The sequence below is a fragment of the Natrix helvetica genome (assembly GCF_964273705.1).
Source record: "Natrix helvetica genome assembly, chromosome: 7".
NCBI classification, from domain to species: Eukaryota; Metazoa; Chordata; class Lepidosauria; order Squamata; family Natricidae; genus Natrix; species Natrix helvetica.
This window is the reverse complement of record NC_138558.1, coordinates 75,378,611-75,399,787: the sequence shown is the minus strand read 5'-3', so window position 1 is coordinate 75,399,787 and position 21,177 is coordinate 75,378,611. Positions and strand designations below refer to the sequence as shown.

Here is a 21,177-nt window from a genome sequence, read left to right as displayed (position 1 = left end):
CCTGTCTGAAATGGCATTAGGTCTCCTGCTTGAGCATGGGGTTGGACTAGAAGACCTCCAAGGTCCCTTCCAGCTCTGTTATTCTGTAATTCTGCTAGCCTGCTTTCCTTCCTCCCTCCCTTCTCCATCACTGGAGGTTTTAAAAAGAGACTGGATAGGCACCTGTCTGAAAAGGCATAGGGTTTCCTGCTTGAGCAGAGGGCTGGACTAGAAGACCTTCAAGGTCCCTTCCAACTCTTTGTTATTCTGATACTCTGCCAGCATGCCCTAAATGACCAGGACTTCCCTACTGACCAAACAATGGCCACAGTAGCCATTCTCTTTTGCCTCCAAGTCAGTGTGGAGCCCCTGCAATTGTTTCAACTCCTACCCTCAAAAAGACAGTATAGGGCAGTGGTGGCGACCTATAGCACGCGGAGCCATTTGTCAGGGCACACGAGGAGCTGCCCTGTCAGCTGGCCAGCTTGCATGCGAGCGCTGGCCAGCTGTGTTCACCTTTTTAAAAGCTATTTTTCGCCTTCCCCAGGCTCCAGAGGCTTTATAGGAGCCTGGGGAGGGCGAAAAGAGCCTCCCCTGCCCCCCGCCCCGGAGGCTTCAGGGACCGTCCGGAGGCTTCCCTGAAGCCATCGGAACGCTTAAAACCACCCTCCGAGCAAACTGGAAGTCACTTCCACTTTGCTCGGAGGGTGGTTTTAAGCGTTCCGAAGGCTTATGGGAAGCCTCCGGACGGTCCCTGAAGCCTCCGGAGGGCCTCGGGGGGGGGGGGAGGGAGGCTCTTTTCGCCCTCCCCAGGCTCCTATAAAGCCTCTGGAGCCTGGGGAGGGTGAAAAAAGCATGTAAAAATGGGGGGGTCGCGCGTTGCATTATGGGTGCGGCACGCCCGCACACGACCCCCCTGCGCTCCCCCCACTTGTGGCACGCGAGCCAAAAAAGGTTCACCATCGCTGCTATAGGGCACTGCACACCAGAACAACTAGACACAAGGACAGTTTCCCCCCAAATGCCATCACTTTGCTAAACAACTAATTCCCACAATACTGTCAAAATATTTAGTAAGGCTGTATTAATATTATTCTTCTCATTTTCCTATCACCTCCCTCTTATGACTGTACCCATGCTGCTTGTATCTTTACAATTAATATTGTTTTATTTAGTTGCCTAGTACAATTTATGCTGATTCTATCACTAAGTGTTGTATCTTATGATTTATGAGGAATGTATTTTCATAATGACTATGATCTTGATTTATCACTTATAGCTTTTATGTATACTGAGAGCTTATGCACCAAAGACAAATTCCTTGTGTCCAATCACACTTGGCCAATAAAGAATTGAATTCTATTCTATTCTGTTTCCTGTTCTATTCTATTCTATTCTGTTTCCTGTTGTTCTGTTCTGTTCTATTCCATTCCATTCCTATTCTATTCTTCTAATTCTATTCTATGCTATTATTCTAATTTTGTAACTATTCTAATTCTAATTCTATTCATATTTTTATTCTATTCTATTATTCTATTCTATTTTCTAATTCTGATCTATTCCAATTTATAATTCCATTTGTGTCCAATCACCCTTGGCCAATAAAGAATACTCTACTGTCACTTCGAACAGTCACTAAATAAACTGTTATAAGTCAAGGGTAACAAAGTCTTATGCTCCCCTTAAAAACAAGCCAGCATTGGTCACCGACAGACAACAAGCATACCTTTAATGTTGGGCCAGGAACAACATCATCCAATATGTGGGAACAAATATTAACGATCTTCAGCAAATGGGAAAACAGGTGATCGACCAACAGGGCAAGCGTCCGGTCTGAGAGGGCCGCCCACGAGTCCTCCTGTTTAGCAGCAGGAACGTTGGCTTCGTCCTCATTGTGCATCCAGGGGTTTTGCAAACATTTGGAGGCAGTGGCTGAAAGAACAAACGGCACTTAAAAATCCAAATAGCTAACTTTTTTACCGATGACCAGGTAGATTTCTTGTTAGAGAAATGGCTAGAACAGAATAACAACAGTTAAAAGGGACCTTGGAGGTCTTCTAGTCCAACCCCCTGCTTAGGCAGGAAACCCTATTGCGTTTCAGTTTATATTATTATGTAAAAGTAAAAAGTTGAGTTTGCATTATTATAAAATAATGTTTATTATCATGTAAAACAGTTAGTTTATATGATTATAAAGCAATAGTTTTCATTATTATGTAAAAGTAAAAAGTGGAGTTTGTATGATTATAAAATAATAGTTTTTATTATTATGTAAAAGTAAAAAGTTGAGTTTGTATTATTATGAAATAATCTAGATAGATATAGATCAATCTAACAATATATGTAAATACATATGTATGTATGTATGTATGTATGTATGTATGTATGTATGTATTTGTGTTACAACCCCTGGTATGCCCAAATATGGGAGGGAGCTCACTACTCCCCCTTTCTGTCATTCGGCTCATCACAGAGGACCATCCAGGCAGAAAACCATATTTTTATTTATCAGCACAAATACAACACAAATATATATTTTTTGTTAGAAGATAGTAGAAGATAGAAAATAGAAATAAGAACAGAATAGATAGAAGATAGATAGATAGATGATAGATAGATAGAAGAAGAAGAAACAATAAGAAGATGATAATGTTTCACAGTTATTTAAAACCCATAAGTGAAAATTAAATATTTTTCTTACCTGCCAGCAAATTCCCAGCCAGGATCAAGGCGTCTTGGTGGGCGGAGAGATCCAGAGGGAACGAAACGGAGGAAAGGAGGGAGAGCAGCAAGCCAACCATCCCAATTGCGCTCTTCTCCTGAGACTCTTCCACACCTCCCGAGTTAGAAAAACTGGAATTCAATTTTCAATAATCAGTTTCCCGCTACGGGAGGAATAGATGCTGGCGCAGAGCAAATGTGACCGAGTGGAGTTTCTATGGAGAGTCTACATCAGCCAGGGCAGGGTTGTCCCAAGGTGCATTTTTTTCTTTGTTTTTCCTTGAAGGCATTTCGCTTCTCATCCAAGGAGCTTCTTCAGCTCCAACTGGATGGTGGGGAATGGAAGGACTGATACTCCTGGCAGACAGCTGGTCATTTGCCTCCTTTTTAGAGGGTCGTTGAGGCCACTTGGCGTTTCATCTGTGGCATCAAAAAAGCCATCTATGTCAAAACTGAACAGCCCTCGCTCGACAGAGGGATACAACATCATCTGTCTCCAGTCTACAACACAGATCCTTTCAGCAGTTTCCAAGAAGTTTCAGCAGTTTCCATTTGCACCACTCAGGTGACCCTGAGGACTCAGATAAACCTTCAAGTGGCCTCAACAACTAACTGAAAGGATGCAAATGACCAGCTGTCTGCAAGGAGTATAAATCCTTCTATTCCCCACCATCCAGTCAGAGCTGAAGAAGCTTCTTGGGTGAGAAGAGAAATGTCTTCAAAGAAAACCCAGAACATCCAGTTGCCTCTTGAAAAAGCACCTTGGGACAACTAACATTCATCCCACAGGCAGGGTGTACCATCGGAGAGGCAGAAGTCTAAGAGCCGAGGTGGCACAGTGGTGAGAGTGCAGTACTGCAGGCTACTTCTGCTGCCTGCCTGCAATTTTGGCAGTTCGAATCTCCCCAAGCTCAAGGTTGACTCAGCCTTCTGTCTTTCCGAGGTGGGTAAAATAAGGACCCAGATTGTTAGGGGCAAGAGGCTGACTCTGTAAACCGCTTAGAGAAAGCTGTAAAAGCACTATGAAATGGTACATGTATTGCTAGTCCTTCCTTCCTTCCTTCCTTCCTTCCTTCCTTCCTTCCTTCCTTCCTTCCTTCCTTCCTTCCTTCCTTCCTTCCTTCCTTCCCTCCCTCCCTCCCTCCCTCCCTCCCTCCCTCCCTCCCATTAGAATATAGTATTGCAGGCTAACTCTGCCAACTTCCAGTAGTTTGATTCTGACTGGCTCAGGATTGACTCAGCTTTCCAAGTTTGGGAAAATGAGAACCCAGATTGTTGGGAACGGCTTTCTAAGCCACTTAGAGAGATTGTGAAGCGGTATATAAGTCTTAAGTGCTATTGCTATTGCTAACTGTGGTAAGGGACCAAAAACAGAAAGCCACAAATGCTTTGCAGGTCCAGAATTCCCCAGCCAGCATGGGAGTTGAAGTCCGCAACTCTTCTAGTTTCCACAGTTGGGGACCCCCTGCTCCGGACTCCCTTTCCAGTAAGCGAAGGTGAATGAGTTGCAACTTACCCGCAGTGCCATCCCACATTCCAGGTGCAAACTGGAAACGATGAGGACAAAAGACACAATGCTTCGCAGCAGCCAAACTGGGGAGGGGGAAAAAAACCCAGGAAGGAAAAATATTAGAATGGTGGTGGTATTTACTGGTTCTCCGAATTACTCAAAATTTCCACTACCAGTTCTCCAGAACTGGTCATAACCTGCTGAATACCACCTGTGATACGCACTCTTTTCCCTCAAAAAAGAGGGTGAAAATCTGGGAGCACCTGATACACTGAATACAGCATTTTTGGCCTCCCGAAAACCCGCCCCCTTTGCAAAAATGGCCGTGCATAGCCTTTAGGAGGCTTCCAGCGTGCTCCTGGGGGCTGGGGAGGGCAAAAATGCAAATGGCTTCATTAAATGGCCTGTTTTTTGCTCATTTGTGCCCCCCCCCAGCCCCCAGGAGCACTCTATAAGCCTCCTAAAGGCTATCCATTCACTTTTTTTTTGATAAAAAACGGGCCGTTTTCGCGAAAAACAGGCAATTTTTGGGAGGTCTGCAGAGTGCAAATCCTTTTTTTTTAAAATTTGCCTCTTCAAAATCTTGGTGCGTCTTATACTCCTATAATTTTTGTTGCTAAGCGAGACATTTGTTAAGTGAATTCTGCCCCATTTTACAACCTTCCTTGCCACAGTTGTTAAGTGAATCACTGAGGTTGATAAAGTTAGCAACCCGGTTGTTAAGCGAATCTGGCTACCCCGTTGACTTTCCTTGTCGCAAAAGCGGGTGGCATGCGACCATCCTAAATACGAGTCGGTTGCCGAGCGTCTGAATTTTGATCACTGACGGGGAGGCTGAAAGTCTGAAAAGCGCCCATGAGTCACCTTTCTCAGTGACGCCATTCCTTCGAATGGTCACTAAACGAGCTCAGGGACAGCCTGTACTGACATCACGGACCCACAATCAAAACTCACCGTCAGGGATCTGGAGGGTGAGGTCGTCAATGCATGAGACACGGCCGAGATCACTCTGGAAAGGTTGTTCTCCACCGTCACGTCGGCTGGACTGGGCATCAGATTGTATCCTCTGTATGTTCTAAAAGAACATGAATGCCCTTCATTAAACATTTCTTAACCAAACTTCGATAATTCCTGGTTAAGGAGGAAGAAAAGCACATTGAACTGATGGTTACGTCCCTTCTACTGGAGGTGCTTCCGTTCAGAATAGAGCTGGAAGGGACCTTGGAGGTCTTCTAGTCCAGCCCCCTGCTCAAGCAGGAGATCTTATACCATTTCAGACAACAGTCTTCTTAAAAAGGTCGGAAGGCAACTTCTGTTACACTGGTGAATTGTCCTTCACTGTTAGGAAGTTTCTTCTTAATTCCAGGTTGCTTATTTCCCATCATCATTTCTTGTCCTACCTTCAGTTGCTTTGGAGAATAAGTTGACCCCCCTCTTCTTTGGGGCAGCCTCTCAAATATTGGGATAATGCTATCATGTCTCTTCTGGTCCTTCTTTCTATTAAACTAGACATACCCAGTCCCTGCAACCGTTCTTCATATGTTTTAGCCTCCAGTCCCCTAATCCTCTTTCTTGCTCTTCTCTGCACTCTTTCCAGAGTCTCAACATCTTCTTTCTAATGTAGTGACCAAAACTGGATGCAAAGGCTGTACAGAGACCGGGGGGGGGGGGTGTTTGTTGGGGACTGCCAGGAGGCCCTTATCACCAGGCTTGGCAGAGGAGTTATTTGCCTCCTGCCTGTTGCCACTTTGATTGCACCCCACCTACCCCCCCTGCTGATTGCTGACTGCTGACTATTTATCAACAACTTGCCCCTGATTACAATCTGCGTGAGCCCTGGAGGACTCCTCCCTATCCTCTGTGACTTCTGCTTGATTGACCATCTGCCCCTTGCCCATTGCCAACTATAGTCCAACTACCCCTCGCCATCCACCATTTACCATCCACCAGCCCCCACTTCTCGATTGTCATCCAACCAGCCTACCACCATCACCCACCCCACCCCCCCATCTAAGACTGGACTATTCTTTTTACGTTGCAACCATGCTTTTCAAATTATACTGGACTATGACATCCTCAGCACAGACCCTAGGCTCTGACGAACTCTTTTAACATTCTATGTATTTAAGGTCAGACCTGATCCTACTGCGGGAGTCCCCCCTCTCGCAGGTGTGGCCCTCCGCCCTTTCAAGGGCCCACCTTGATGACGGATTTATTAATCTCGAGAGGTGGAGGAAGCGGAGACTTAGGGGGTTTTTAGTTAGTTGTTTTTTAAAAACTTGTAGGGGTGGGGGTTCAGGGGTTGTGGGGCGGGTGGGTCAGGTCAGGAGCGATGAGAGAGCCGGGTCTCCAGGTGTGGTCGCGAGCAGAAGGAGCGGAAGGGAGGAGGAGGGGGAGGATATCGTCCCTAGACAGGGCTCTTTAATTCCAACGGTCGCAGGGAGGGGCAGATACGAGGACAGATTAAGAACTTACAGTCGGTTGGGAGACCGTAGATGCTGGTTACACCCAGTCGCTTGTACCAACCCCCGCGTTCTAGGTGGTCAGGAGTTACAGACCCAGGGCCTGAGGCTGGTGCTATGCAATGCGAGGTCCGTTGTTAACAAGGCCCCCCTCATTTACGATCTAATTTTAGAGGGGGAGCCGGACCTCGCGGGAATAACGGAGACCTGGCTGGGCCACGAGGGAGGTCTTCCCCTCGTGGAAATGTGCCCACCAGGCTACCGAGCATTTCACCAGCCCCGGGCCCACGGAAGGGGCGGTGGGGTAGCAGCGATTATTCGGGAGGACTTAGAGCCGAGAGAGTCCACTGTGCCACAGACGTCCGGATGTGAATCCCTTGTTGTGAAATGGGGCCCTGGGAGACAGTTGGGCCTGCTGATAGTATACCTGGCTCCTCGCTATACATCAGCGGCCCTGCCCGAACTCCTCGAGCTGATCGCATCAGTGGCGGTTGAGACCCCCAAACTTCTAGTGATGGGGGATTTTAACCTGCCATCGGTGGGAGAAGCATCCGAGGGGGTTCGGGAGTTCATGGCTTCCATGACAGCCATGGACCTGACTCAATTGATTCAGGGCCCGACACACGAGGGAGGACACACCCTGGACCTTGTTTTTGTCTCTGGCCAGTGGTTGAGTGATCTGGGAGGAGGGGACTTAACCATCACTCCCCTGTCATGGTCAGATCACTCACTCCTTCGACTTGACTTCCCTGGTGCTACCTCCCGCTGCGGGGAGGCGGAACCGGAAAGCACTAGATGGTTCCGCCCCAGGCGCCTGATGGAACCAGATAGGTTCCAGACAGAGCTTGGGCCACCTCCTGTAACCCTGACCCGCCCCCGGGTAGAGGACCTGGTGGTCGCGTGGAATAATGCGACTACCGGGGCCTTGAACCGGGTGGCGCCTTTGCGGCCTCTCCGGCGGCAACGATCCACCCTGGCCCCTTGGTTTACCAAGGAGCTAAGGGTGATGAAATGCCGCAAGAGACGCCTAGAGAGTCGTTGGAGATCCTCCCGTTCCGAATTTGACCGAACACAGGCACGAGCCCATTTAAGGACGTACCTTGTGGCATTGAGAGTGGCCAAACGTCAATATTGTGCCACTCTCATTGCATCCGCAGAGAACTGCCCTGCTGCCCTGTTCCGGTTGTCCCGCTCCCTCTTGTTTCAGAGGCCGCGGGAGGCCCCTTTACAGGGCAGGGCAGAGGAATTTGGGAAATATCTGCAGGATAAAATCGCTCAAATCCAGAAGGATTGGGTCCCTGTCAGTGGTCCAATGGAGACGTCCGTGGCGAGTCTTGAGGAATCGACCTGGGAGGAGTTTGACTTGGTTGCCATCGAGGATTTGGACAGAATGCGTGGACGACTGCGACCCACCACATGTTTATTGGACCCGTGCCCCTCCTGGCTTGTACTGGCATCCTGGGAGGTTACACGAGACTGGCTCCTGGGCCTAGTGAACGCTTCGTTGAGTGAGGGGGTCTCTCCCCGCCGCCTTGAAAGAGGCGGTGGTGAGACCCTTGCTCAAGAAGCCTTCCCTGGACCCCATGGAGCTGGCCAATTATCGTCCTGTCTCCAACCTTCCCTTTTTGGCGAAGGTTGTAGAGAGTGTGGTGGCTTACCAGTTTCCACGACATCTGGAGGAAAATGATTATCTAGACCCGCGCCAGTCTGGCTTCCGTCCTGGGCACAGCACGGAGACTGCCTTGGTCGCGTTGGTGGATGATTTCTGGAGGGCCAGAGATAGGGGTTGTTCCTCTATCCTGGTCCTATTAGACCTCTCGGCGGCTTTTGATACCATCGACCATGGTATCCTGTTGCGCCGGCTGGAGGGGTTGGGGGTCCGGGGCACCGTTTTGCGGTGGTTCGGCTCCTACCTTTCCGGCCGGACGCAACGTGTGTTGGCAGGGGAAGAGAGGTCGACCCTAAGCCCCCTTACTTGTGGGGTACCACAGGGGTCGGTCCTCTTGCCACTCCTGTTCAACACATATATGAAGCCGCTGGGTGGGATCATCCGTGGTTTCGGGGTGGGATATCATCTGTACGCTGATGATACTCAGCTGTACATTTCCACCCCGAACCACCCCAATGAGGCCGTCGAAGTGATGTCCCGGTGTGTGGAAGCCGTACGGGTCTGGATGGATGACAACCGACTCAAACTCAACCCCTCCAAGAGAGAGTGGCTGTGGGTGCCGGCTCCCCGGTTCAGCCAATTAATTCCATCTTTGGCCATCGGGGGCGTTCAACTTGCCCCCGTGGAGCGGGCGCGCAATTTGGGCGTCCTCCTGGATGCCCGGCTGTCCATGGATGACCATGTGACAGCCATGGCAAGGGGGGCGTTCCACCAGGTTCGCCTGGTGCGCCAATTGCGCCCCCTACTGGACCGGGACGCCTTACGCACAGTCACTCATGCGCTGGTGACGTCTCGCCTGGACTACTGTAACGCTCTCTACATGGGGCTTCCCTTGAAATGCACTACAGTTGGTCCAGAACGCAGCCGTGCGGGCAATTATGGGGAGTACTAGGTACTCCCATGTGACACCTTTCCTGCGCGAGCTGCACTGGCTTCCTGTGGTCTACCGGGTGCGTTTCAAGGTTTTGATAACGATCTTTAAAGCGCTCCATGGCTCAGGACCTAGTTACTTGCGGGATCGTATCCTGCCCCATACATCCCTGCGACCAATTCGCTCGCACAGAGAGGGACTCCTCCAGGTGCCGTCCACCAGACAATGCCGAGGGGCGGCGCCTAGGAGTAGAGCCTTCTCTGTGGCGGGCCCAGCCCTGTGGAATGACCTCCCTCCGGACATTAGGACTACCTCTGACCTCCGCTCCTTCCGTGTAAAGCTCAAGACCCACCTATTCCAAGTAGCTGGCCTGGCTCAACCATGATCTAACTATATCGCTCCTGACGGGTTTTTATTTGTGTAGTTTAATTGAATTTATTTATTTATTTAGGGGTTTTTAAATATTGTGATTTTAATTGTTTTTATCCATCAGCCCACCTCCTCCTTGTACACGTCTTAGTACACGTCTTTGTTATATGTATGTCTTGTCCAGATATGTATTTTATATGTTTTATTGTACGCCGCCCCGAGTCCTTCGGGAGAGGGTGCGGCTAAGAAATAAATATTCATTCATTCATTCAATGTTCCAGATGTGGTCTTACTAAGGCTCTGTAAAGCGGCTCTTCATCTGATTTTGATTCTATGCCTCTTTTTATACAACTGAGGATTGTATTGGCTTTTTTGGCTGCCGCCGCACACGGCTGGCTCGTGTTTAAGGGATCATCCACTGGGACTCCAAGATCTCGCTCAGTTTGCAGCTGGAAACCTAATTTGTCGAATTATTCAGTTGTTAAAACTCCAGCCATTTTAAGAATGCAACTTAAACTCGACGACAAATTTATCCTTAGTCAAAAGAAAGAGGTGAGTAAAATATCAGGTTCTCCTCACGAATGGAATGGAAAAGAAAGGGGAGAGAGGAGAGGAGGAAGGAAAGGGGAAAGTGGAGAGGAAAGGAAAAGAAAGAGGAAAGGGGAGAGGAGAAAGGGGAAAAGGAGAGAGAGGAGTGGAAAAAGGAAAGGGGAAAGGGAAAAGGGGAGGGGGAAAGGAAAGGAAAAGAAAGAGGAGAGGAGAAATGGGATGTATGTGAAGGGAAAGGAAAAGAAAGAGGAGAGGAGATAGGCGAAAGGGAATGAAAAGGAAAAGAACAGAGTTGGAAGGGACCTTGGAGGTCATCTAGTCCAACCCCTTGCCTAGGCAGGAAACCCTACACCACTTAAGGCAAATGGATATCCAACCTCTTCTTAAAAACTTCCAGTGTTGGAGCATTCTGGGGGCCAAGTTGTTCCACTGATTAATTATTCTAACTGTCAGGAAATTTCTCCTTAGTTCTCGGTTGCTTCTCTCATTCCTGGAATGAGACGTTTATTACTCCCCGCTAAGCGCAGCTCTACCTCGTGATGGTGCTCACTGCAAACTGGGAAGCCGGTGGGGTTTCGTGCATCAGGAGCTTCAGGTAGATGCTGCTTTGCTCCTTGGCCAGCGCTACGACCGGATCAGCCTGCCCTGCGTCGCAACTGTAGAACAGCTTTGGGATCAGCCTATGAGAAACAAGCGAGAGGAAAGGGAAGGGCCCTTTTTCACTAAGAGAAAAAACAGGGACACCCTCCTTTTTATGGTGATAAGCAACCACTTTCATTCTTACCATTCAATATTCAGCTTTTTGCAACAGAAACACCCCAAATCCTTCCCGCATATGAGAATATAAACTTTCTACTTTTGGGAACTCTAAGATGTATTTTGGAATACATCTGCGGTTTTTCCATGATACTGTTCCATATTAAACCCCTGCCTGTTGACAATTATTATTCTCAAAGTGTAATTCCAATAATGCATCAGATTTACAGTATATGGTTTTTTAATTATTTGTAAAAAAAGAACACAATGTAAGGTTTATCCTAGATACGCTGGAATATAATGAAATTCATCCAGGAAAACAAATGGTGCTGATTTTTGTAAAGGCACAGAAAGCATTTGACAATGTAAATTGGCAATTTATGATGCAACAGTTAGAACTGTCTGTATTTTGGAGAGAAATTCATAAATACGATTAAGACAAATTTATAGTATGTGCTACCTTTCTGTGCAAAATATAAGCACAGACAAAGTAGGGCAAGAGCAGAAAAATTAAGGTTCACTGAACGAATACCTTACTAAAGCAGCCGCGGCCACACGCCTGACCCTGGGGTCTTCGTCGCCCAGGAGAGAAATGACCACTTCCTTCAGAACTCGATCCTGAAGTTTTAACAGCTGTGGGAGGGAAAAGAGGAGCGCAGAGACCGATCAAGAAAAGCTATTTTTAAGGGGCTTATAGATCGCACGTATAATTCTCAAAATAACGACATATTAAGTAAGACAGAAGTCCATTATTGGGTACTATCTTAAAAGGATGCTAAAACCCAGGAACGAAGTTGTGAGATTCTTCCAAGCAGTTTTCTTTGTTCTTCCTCACCCACAGGCAGAAATCTTGCCAAAGTAAAGCAGACTACTTAAAACGTTAAACATACACAGGTAGTCCTCGACTTATAACAGTTCACTTAGTGACCGTACAAAGTTACAGCTGCCCTGAAAAAAGTGATTTAGGATCACTTTTTCACACTTATGACTGTTGCAGCGTCCCGGGGTCAGTCGACAAGCAGTCAATGGGGGAAGCCCATTGCTACTAACTTATCCACTGCAGTGATTCACTTAACAACCGTGGCAAGAAAGGTCGTAAAATGGGGAAAGTTCACTTAACAGATGTCTCGAAATGTTGGCCTCAATTGTGGTCGTAAAGTCTGGGACTACCTATATCCTGGAAACGATCAGAGAGGATCTGCCTTCACCCTCTTTCTCTGACGCAAACTATCTGAACTGAATTGTCTCTTGTTCCTCCGGAGTGTTCTGACCGAGGCTTCCCAAGAGCATGAAGCAAACTCCTGGTCCCAACAAAAACTACTTTATTAATTTACTGTGAATTCTGCACATCCAGCAAAGTCTTTCGAAGGAGGATTTACGGTCACAGACCTTATCTGGCTTGGAGAGCTGCCAGACCCATATCTGCAAAACTTGGCAAGGAGTCACGGAGAGTCACGAACCAATTAAGTGAACTAATGGTCTCCTGCAAACTCCACTCCCCTTTTGCTCCTCTTTTATTTCCTCTGGGAGGGGCCATTCATTGTCCCACTGTGGCTTCACTCCCAAGTCGACCCCTCTTCTTTAGCTGTTCCCTTCGCCTGGCAGTTCTGCATCTGGGAACAGGCTCCAGCTGTTCATCTGCCTCACTGATGTCTGACTCTGAAGGCAACTGGTAACTGGCATACGGCCCTGGCCCCCTCTCTGCCTCCGACACAGAGCCCTCCTCAGAGCCCTCCCCAGACTCCAGGAGTGGCCCATGCTCCTCCCCAACCTCCTCACTGTCTGACTCAGCTGCCAGCTCTTCTGGACACTGGTGGGCCACAACATGGAGTGCAGCCTCTCACTCCCGGGAATCCAGACTGCGTTCCACCACACCAACTCTCCCATAAACTTTACATGAAAGAGAACAAGCTGGAAGAGAAGCTCTCTTTGGATGCACTAATAACTATTTTCTGTCATTCTGAGCAGCCGTGAAACCAAGCATGCAAACCCTATCCACATTGGCTCCACCTCAACCTGATTAGTTACTCACCCCGGTGTAATGACGATCCCCTCTATGCCGGTTGCTGTCCCTCTCTTCCAAAAACTGGATTAGCCTTAGCAGCAAAAGGAGATAAAGGCATTGTTACGATTAAGGACAACGTTAGATCATCATCATCTTTTTAACGAACTCATAATCCCTTGCGGGGAGGAGTCGGGGCAACTGAATGGAGCTAGCAGAGTGTTTTAATGGCCGGATGCTCTTCCTAACGCCAATGTGGAGTTTTGTTCAGTAGATACCGTATTTTTGGGACTATAAGACACATGATTTTGAAGAGGTAAATTTTTTTTAAAAAGTTTTTGCACTCTGCAGGCCTCCCAAGCCCTCTGCACGCCTTGTTTTTTGCACACACAAAAAGGGCATGCACAGCTTTGGGAGGCTTATAGAGTGCTCCTAGGGGCTGGGGGCTCCAAAAACGATCAAAAAAATGACCCGTTTTTCACAAAAACTGATCTTTTTTGCAAAAAAAAAGGGGGGGGGGCATGCAGAGGGTTTGGGAGGCCTGTAGAGTGCTCCTGAGGGCTAGGGGGCAAAAATGAGAAAAACGGCCCATTTTCTGCCCTCCCCAGCCCCCAGGAGCACTTTGCAAGCCTCCCAAACCCTCTGCATGTCCATTTTTGCAAAAGGGGGTGGGGGGGTTCAGTAGGCCAAAAATGCTGTATTCAATGTATAAGACGCACCCAGATTTTCATCCTCTTTTTTGGGGGGGGGAGGTAGTGCGTCTTATACTCCGAAAAATATGGTATATTTTCATTGTGCCCAGAGAGACAGAAATATCCGCCTCTACCGAGGATCGAACTCACGGCCTCCTAATTGTGAGCTCCACCTCTAGGCTACCGCACCACTCTAAGCATTAACGTTAGATGTTGAAGAGAATATAATTTATCGGGGTGGGGTGGGGTAGTAATTTACAGCTGCTTACCGAAAGTCTATTTCCGCCACCGTTTCCAGAAGCTCCGTCCTAACCAGCCAGTAGGAGCTGTTCCTCAGGAAAAGGAGGTCAACCAGTAATTGCAACCCCAGGGAACTGTGGCTGCTGCCACACAGGCTCATGATGCAGTGCTGGAAACAGAAACAGGTTTCATGGCTTTAGTCACCCGGGGTTTAATCAACTTGGTCGTGAATGCATGTGGGTCACTATAAAGGGGAAAAAAGAATGCAGATCAGGCAGCAGATTCGGACAGTGAGGAGGTTGGGGAGGAACCTGGGCCAGTCTGTTCCCAGCGTGCGCATGCGGAGAGCGGCCAGACGAAGGGAACAGCTAAAGAACAGGGGCAGACTTGGGAGTAAGGCCACAGGTGGACGAGGAAGGGCCCCTCCCATTGGGAATAAAAGAGGAGCAGAAGGGGAGTGGAGTTTGCAGGAGACAATTAGTTCATCCTTGCATTCTTGCATTGTGGCCTTTGAAAGACAGCCGCCTGGCCGCTCTCCAAGCCTGATAAAGGTCGTCATGCTCTACTCGCCACGATCAACTACCCATGATCTACTCACCATGATCTACTCACCATGGTCTACTTGCCATGGTCACCTCGGCATGCTCAACTACCCATGGTCAACTCACCATGGTCTACTCGCCATGATCAACTCACCATGATCAACTCGCCCCGGCCAACTCTGCGTGGTCAACTAGCCTGGGTCCACTCACCAGGGTCTACTCACCATGGCCGACGTGCCGCGGCCAAATCACAACTGCCAACTTGCTGCAGGACAACTTGTCAAGGCCAACTGGCCATGGGACAATTCGTTGCAGGACAATTCAATGAGTCTATTTAATTATTTAAAATAAATTTATAAAACTATTTTAATTGTTGCCATTCACCTTTCATTTTGTACCTCCTTTGGCACACTTTCTTTAATGATTCTATTCTGCGATTTCCTTGGTATAGTGTAACTCTCGTCCCACACCGAGTTGCCCTGTGGCGAGTTGACCATGGAGAGTAGACCACAGTCAAGGTACATTCATCATCATCGAACGACCCCCATAACACCTTGCGGGATGGAGTCCGGGCAACTGAATGGAATGCAGAGCGTTTACTGGCCGGATGTCCTTCCCTGTTGCCAGAGCGGAGTTTTGTTCGGCAGATATATCTCTCATTGTGCCCAGAGAGAGAGAAATATCTGCCTCTACCTAGGATAGAACTCACAACCTCCTGATTATGAGGCGAGAGCTCCACCTCTAGGCCACCGCACGACTCTACTTTGATGTGGTACATTGGCCGTGGCGAATTGTCATAGACCCTCACAAGACACTTGGTGGGCCTTGGGGAAGAAGTTTTAAAGGTATTTCCTTACTCTCACAGCTATGCAGGCCAGTTTGCATGTGACCGAAGACTCGTCCTGCAGGCTCTTCTGTAGCAAGGAGACACACTCCACCAGGGTCCCTGGAGGGAAAGAACAGCAGAGGTCACGCACCCTTCATCGGAACGCTTTCGAGTGCAAAATTCAACTCTTCCCTCACGGTACCTGTGGATGCCTTTATGTTTTCCAGCCAACTCTCCACACTGAAGCAAGACTGGACGAGGATGGAATAAATAATGGTTCCGCATAAAATGGCCGTTGTTCCTCTGATCTGGGGGTCTCCATGGTCGATATAATACACAATGTCCTTCACGGACTGCTCTTCTAGAAAAATAAATCAGGAATCAATAAAGAAATAATCCACACACGGATACAAATTACGAACTAGGTCAGGAATCAGATTATAGATTAACAGAGTCGGAAGGGATCTTGTAGGTCATCTAGTCCAACCCCCTGCCCTAGCAGGAGACCCTACACCATTGTTGACAGATGGCAGTCCTGTCTCTTCTTGAAAGCCTCCAGTGATGGAGGAGGGAGGGATGGAGAAGGAAGGAAGGAAGGAAGAAAACCAAGGAAAGAGATCTTCTAGTCCAACCCCTTACTCAAGCTCAACCCTATGCCATTTCACATACATGGCTGTCCAATATCTTCCTAAAAACCTCCAGTGATGAAGCACCTACAACTTCCAAACTTTGCCCCAACCAAACCTGATAGTCTCGAAGGCAGTGAGGATGACTTTTTAAAAAAATTAAAGTTCCAGTGATCACAATAATTCTTTTAAAGGCAAATATTTACTGGCCTGTTTGTTACTCCTCTGATCCACAATTGCCACGGGATTCCTTAGAAAACCACAAAAATCCAAGGACTTCCATAGTCCTCGACTTACAACCGCAATTGAGTCCAACATGTATGTTGCTAAGTGAGAAATGTGTCCCATGAGCTTTGTCCCATTTTAGGACTTTTCTCACCACATCAGTTGAGCGAAATCACTGCAATTGTTACATTAATAACCTGGCTGTTAAGTGAATCTGGTTTCCCGGTTGACTTTGCGCAGAAGGCAGAGGAGAAGAGAGCAGTGGAAATCTATGGGCCGGTCCTCGGGACGGAAGAGCCACCGCTGGTAGCGAAGCACCACCCTAAGTCTGGGGATAAAGGGCCAGGGGAGGAGATGAATAGATGTGGCAGAGGAGAGGAGAGCAGTGGAAATCTATGGGCCGGTCCTCGGGACGGAAGAGCCACCGCTGGTAGCGAAGCACCACCCTAAGTCTGGGGATAAAGGGCCAGGGGAGGAGATGAATAGATGTGGCAGAGGAGAGGAGAGCAGTGGAAATCTATGGGCCGGTCCTCGGGACGGAAGAGCCACCGCTGGTAGCGAAGCACCACCCTAAGTCTGGGGATAAAGGGCCAGGGGAGGAGATGAATAGATGTGGCAGAGGAGAGGAGAGCAGTGGAAATCTATGGGCCGGTCCTCGGGACGGAAGAGCCACCGCTGGTAGCGAAGCACCACCCTAAGTCTGGGGATAAAGGGCCAGGGGAGGAGATGAATAGATGTGGCAGAGGAGAGGAGAGCAGTGGAAATCTATGGGCCGGTCCTCGGGACGGAAGAGCCACCGCTGGTAGCGAAGCACCACCTTAACTCTGGGAATAAAAGGCCAGGGGCAGAGATGAATAGATGTGGCAGACAACTATTCGTCTTCTGACCGGACAGACTTGTTAGCCCGAGAGAGACATTTTTTGTCAGGGCTGCTGGCGCTCCTAATAAAGGAATCATCGATTGAATTCAGAGGGTTTGTTGTGTTTGGGAAGCTGGGTCAGAACGCCTGTTTTAAACCAAGGTAAAAATAAAGGTGTTTTTTTAACGGAGTCCACATAACACCTACCTCTTTCTTCTTTGTTACTCTCAGCGGGCATTTTGTAGAGTTTGCTGAAGAAAGCTTCCGGGTAAAGGGCCACCGCTGCCCCCACACAGCTGATGGCCAAGGCTTTCACACTCACCCTGACATCTTTATCCGGCACCAGAGCTAGAAGAGAGGAACAGAACATTCAGGAGGCTGGGTCAGCGCAGCTAGTCCTCGACTTACACGAGTCCATTTAGCAACCGCTCAAAGTTACAACAACGGCACGGGGAAAAAAGAGGACTGCTTTTCGCACAGAGGGCTCCAGGTTGCCAAGGGGGGGAACCTAAATGAAATACAAGAAGCTAAGAAACTAGAAGAGGGAGAAGTTCAAAATAAAAATCAACTAGACAAGGCCATAGAAACCTATAAGAAAGTAGAAAGAGTAGAGAGGAAAAGGGGAGACCTCCCCTCAAAAAAAGAAACGGAAGCAGATAAAAGACAAAAAAGAGAGAAAGGAAAGTTTTGGTGTGGGAGATGGGAAGAATAAAACAAAAAGGGAAAAGGGGGACAAAGAAGAGAAAATACAATACATATAAAAATAAAGAGAAGAGAAATAAGATTCCAAAGAGAGCGGGATAAAAGGCAGATCAAGAAATCACCAAAAAGTGGGATCCTTAAAAGAGTAAGAGATGATGGATAAGAAGGAAAATGTTAGTAGAAGAGAGGTATAATTACAGGCTAAATACTAGTATAGATATATAAAGAGTTAGATCAGTAGATAAGAATGTGAAAGCAGATGATTTGATAATATTACTAATCTTGAATTTGAACAATGTTGGGAGTTTAAAAATATTAACGATTGGGAAAGGGGAATTCATGAGATATCTTTTTTTGAGGAGAAGAAATAAGGTAAACATATGGAAAAATTGTTTAAAAAAGAGATGAAATATAGGACACTTAGTGATGTTAACTACATATAAGAATTAAATGAGAAAAGATAAAGAATTAAGTAAAGAGAATAATATGATTGAAGATGGCATAGCAAAACCATGGTTAAAAGTGACAAATTTGTAAAGATTAGGTGTTTAGCAATGATACGTAAGCTTAAATGAATTAATGGGGAAAAAAAGAAAAGATTATATACAAGAGATGAATATTAATGGAAGTGGGAAAATTAGAATATACTGAAATTACGATTATAAATGAGATGCATAAAATGTGACCCGATCAATACTGTCTATAATGTACGTATGATGGGGAAAAAGAAAATTGCAATAAAACTTAAAACTTAAAGAAAAAAACTTGCCAAGGTTGGACACCTGAGGAATTCTGAGATTTGAAGTCCAGCTTAACAACATCGCTCTACATCAGGGATGTCAAACTCAAATTCATCGAGGGCCACATCAGGGGTGTGTTTGAGCTCAGGAGGCCGGGGTGGGTGTTGGGCATGGTTGGGGTGGGCGTAGCTAGCTCGTTGGGGCTCTGTTTTCAGCCACGGCCCTACAGCCTCCGGCCACCCAAAACGAAGCTCGGGGACGCTGCAGAGCCCAGGTGGCCAAAATCAGCATAGGTGGGCCACACGCAGCATCCCCAAGGTCCATTTTGGCTGGCAGAGGCAACTCGGGCAGTCCTTCGTTTTTTCCAGGCTGGATCCCTGCCCTACAGAGATTTACCGTAAGCCAGGGGTCTGCAACCCCCTGGCTTAGAGTGGCCTGTTACCAGGTCTCGGCCCGTTTGGAACTAGGCCCTGTAAGCAACGGATAAGCTTGCACTTGTACGTACGGCAGGTGTTGATGCTCAAGTACGTGTGAGTGCTGACCACACATGTATACTCACTCCTGCTGCTCACATAGAACCATCCCGTCCCTCCCTTCCAGGGGTGGGTTCTGGAAGTTGCTACTGCCGGTTCGCTCATGGGTGTGCCATGCATATGTGCTTGATGTGCACCATGCGCACATGCACACTGCAATAAAAATTGCTCTGTGCATGCACAGAAGCAAAAAACAAAATGGCGGCATCATAGGTGCCAGAGAACCGGTTCGGGTGTGTGGCAGACCCGGGTCGCTGCCGGTTTCCAGCGACCCAGGCCGCCAAACCACTGCCCTGAACCGGTAGGAACCCACCACTGCCCCCTTCCCTGGAATGGTTGGGGATGCTGCTCAAAGCCGAATGCAACTCGAATGTCCTAATTTACAATCAGCATATTTTCAAAATCTTTTATTCCTTTTAAATTCTTCATTGGCCTGGGTGGAAAGGTGTTAACGGGTTCATTCTTTTCTTTGCGGGGAACCCCCCCTCCCCCATGTCTCGACTCACCCCCTTTCTCTCCGGTGAGCAGGAAAGAGGCCGACAGGAGGCGAACACAGTGGACTAAGGGCGCAGCACTTCCGTCCTTATAGCCCCCGATGTCACCTTTCATTCTGGAGAGCTGTCGACAGAAAAAAATAAAAATAAAACAAAAATCCAATTATATTTTAATTGCTGATTCAAACACACCAGTCATCCAAAGAGGTTTGCTGTTAAGACGCAGGACAAGATACCAATCTGAGATTGTTGGTCTCCCAACCCTGAAAATTTTGGAGTTGCGTTTCAGAGCCTCTTTCCTCCCCATAAGAGGGTCTCCCTTCTGCCCAACTGGGGGGAACGGGAGAAACCCCAGGCCCTCTTGCCCCTCCCCTCAGACTGACCTTAATTCCATGGTCAGCCAGTTCAGTTTCTTCCTTAGGCCCAAACTTCTCCATGCTGCTGTTGGAAGGCTCCCTCCTGTGGCTCACACTTTGCGCTAAGTGAGATCGCTGAAGCTCTTTAAAATAATAAAAATAAATAATAATAACAATAAATAATGATGATGATGGTTATAACAACATAATAAATATAAGACAAAAAAATAATTAATATAACACAACATAATATATAACATATATGTTTTCTTTTTTCATGTAATAATTCTAACAGAATGAGTTATAATTCAATTAACGCAGGGGTGTCCAAACTTGGCAACTTTAAGACTTGTGGACTTCAACTCCCAGAATTCCCCAGCTCTGCTGGCTGGGGAATTCTGGGAGTTGAAGTCCACAAGTCTTAAAGTTGCCAAGTTTGGACACCCCTGAATTAATGCGACAGGTAGTCCTCAACTTACAAGAGTTCGCTAAGCGACCGTTCAAAGTTAAAACGGCACTGGGAAATGTGACCTACAACCGTTTTCCACACTTACGACCGTTGCAACATCCCCACAGTCCCGTGATCAAAATTCAGAGGCTTGGCCAATGATTCATATTTATGACGGTTGCAATGTCCCGGGGTCACATGACCCCCCCTTTTAACGACTATCTGACAAGTCAACGGGGAAAGCCAAATTCACTGAACAACTGGGTGAATAACTTAACCACCGCAATGATGCGATTAACAACAAGGGAGGTTGTAAAATAGGACAAAACTTGCTTAGGAAATGTCTCACTGAACAACAGAAATCTAGGGCTCTGTTGGGGTCATATGTCAAGGACTATCTGCATTTGCATCCACAAAGTGCCAACGTACCGAGGCATGAATTTTGGAACGGATCCAAAGTCTCGTCATGTAGAACGTTGGTCGTTTCGTCTTCTTCCTCTTGCAGCTGCCCAATTTGCATTCCGGAGTATTGGTTCTCACCGCCTTCTAGAATCTAAATTGTACAATTGGGTAAACGTTCAAAGCTAAAAAAGATGTGGAGACTCTAGAAAGAATGCAGAGAAGAGCAACAAAGAGAATTAGGGGACTGGAGGCTAAAACATAGGAAGAACGGTTGCAGGAACTGGGGATGTCTAGTTGAATGAAAAGAAGGACTAGGGGAGACATGATAGCAGTCTTCCAATATCTCAGGGGCTGCCCCAAAGAAGAGAGAGTCAAGCTATTTTCCAAGACACCTGAGGGTAGAACAAGAAGCAATGGGTGGAAACTAATCAAGGAGAGAAGCAACTAAGGAGAAATTTCCTGACAGTGAGAACAATTAATCAGTGGAATTTACTTGCCTCCAGAAGTTGGGAATGCCCCAAACACTGGAAGTCTTTAAGAAGATGTTGGACAACCATTTGATTAAAGTGATGTAGGGTTTCCTGCCTAGGCAGGGGGTTGGACT

At 47.4% G+C, this 21,177-nt stretch overlaps 1 protein-coding gene across 2 annotated transcripts in view; it reads right to left on the bottom strand.

The window, feature by feature from the left end:
- The window catches only part of HTT (huntingtin), a 105,732-nt gene that overhangs the window by 64,169 nt on the left and 20,386 nt on the right, over positions 1-21,177 (bottom strand). For both annotated transcript variants that reach the window (XM_081958922.1, XM_081958923.1), the window contains 14 exons: positions 20,601-20,724; positions 19,751-19,866; positions 19,380-19,491; positions 17,106-17,246; positions 15,391-15,549; positions 15,220-15,308; positions 13,850-13,989; positions 12,919-12,982; positions 11,419-11,519; positions 10,664-10,810; positions 5,165-5,285; positions 4,217-4,293; positions 2,681-2,832; positions 1,706-1,911 (listed from right to left, as the gene is read on the bottom strand). In XM_081958922.1, the coding sequence (XP_081815048.1) occupies positions 1,706-1,911; positions 2,681-2,832; positions 4,217-4,293; positions 5,165-5,285; positions 10,664-10,810; positions 11,419-11,519; positions 12,919-12,982; positions 13,850-13,989; positions 15,220-15,308; positions 15,391-15,549; positions 17,106-17,246; positions 19,380-19,491; positions 19,751-19,866; positions 20,601-20,724 (1,749 nt within the window). The remainder of the gene's footprint in view (positions 1-1,705; positions 1,912-2,680; positions 2,833-4,216; positions 4,294-5,164; positions 5,286-10,663; positions 10,811-11,418; positions 11,520-12,918; positions 12,983-13,849; positions 13,990-15,219; positions 15,309-15,390; positions 15,550-17,105; positions 17,247-19,379; positions 19,492-19,750; positions 19,867-20,600; positions 20,725-21,177) is intronic.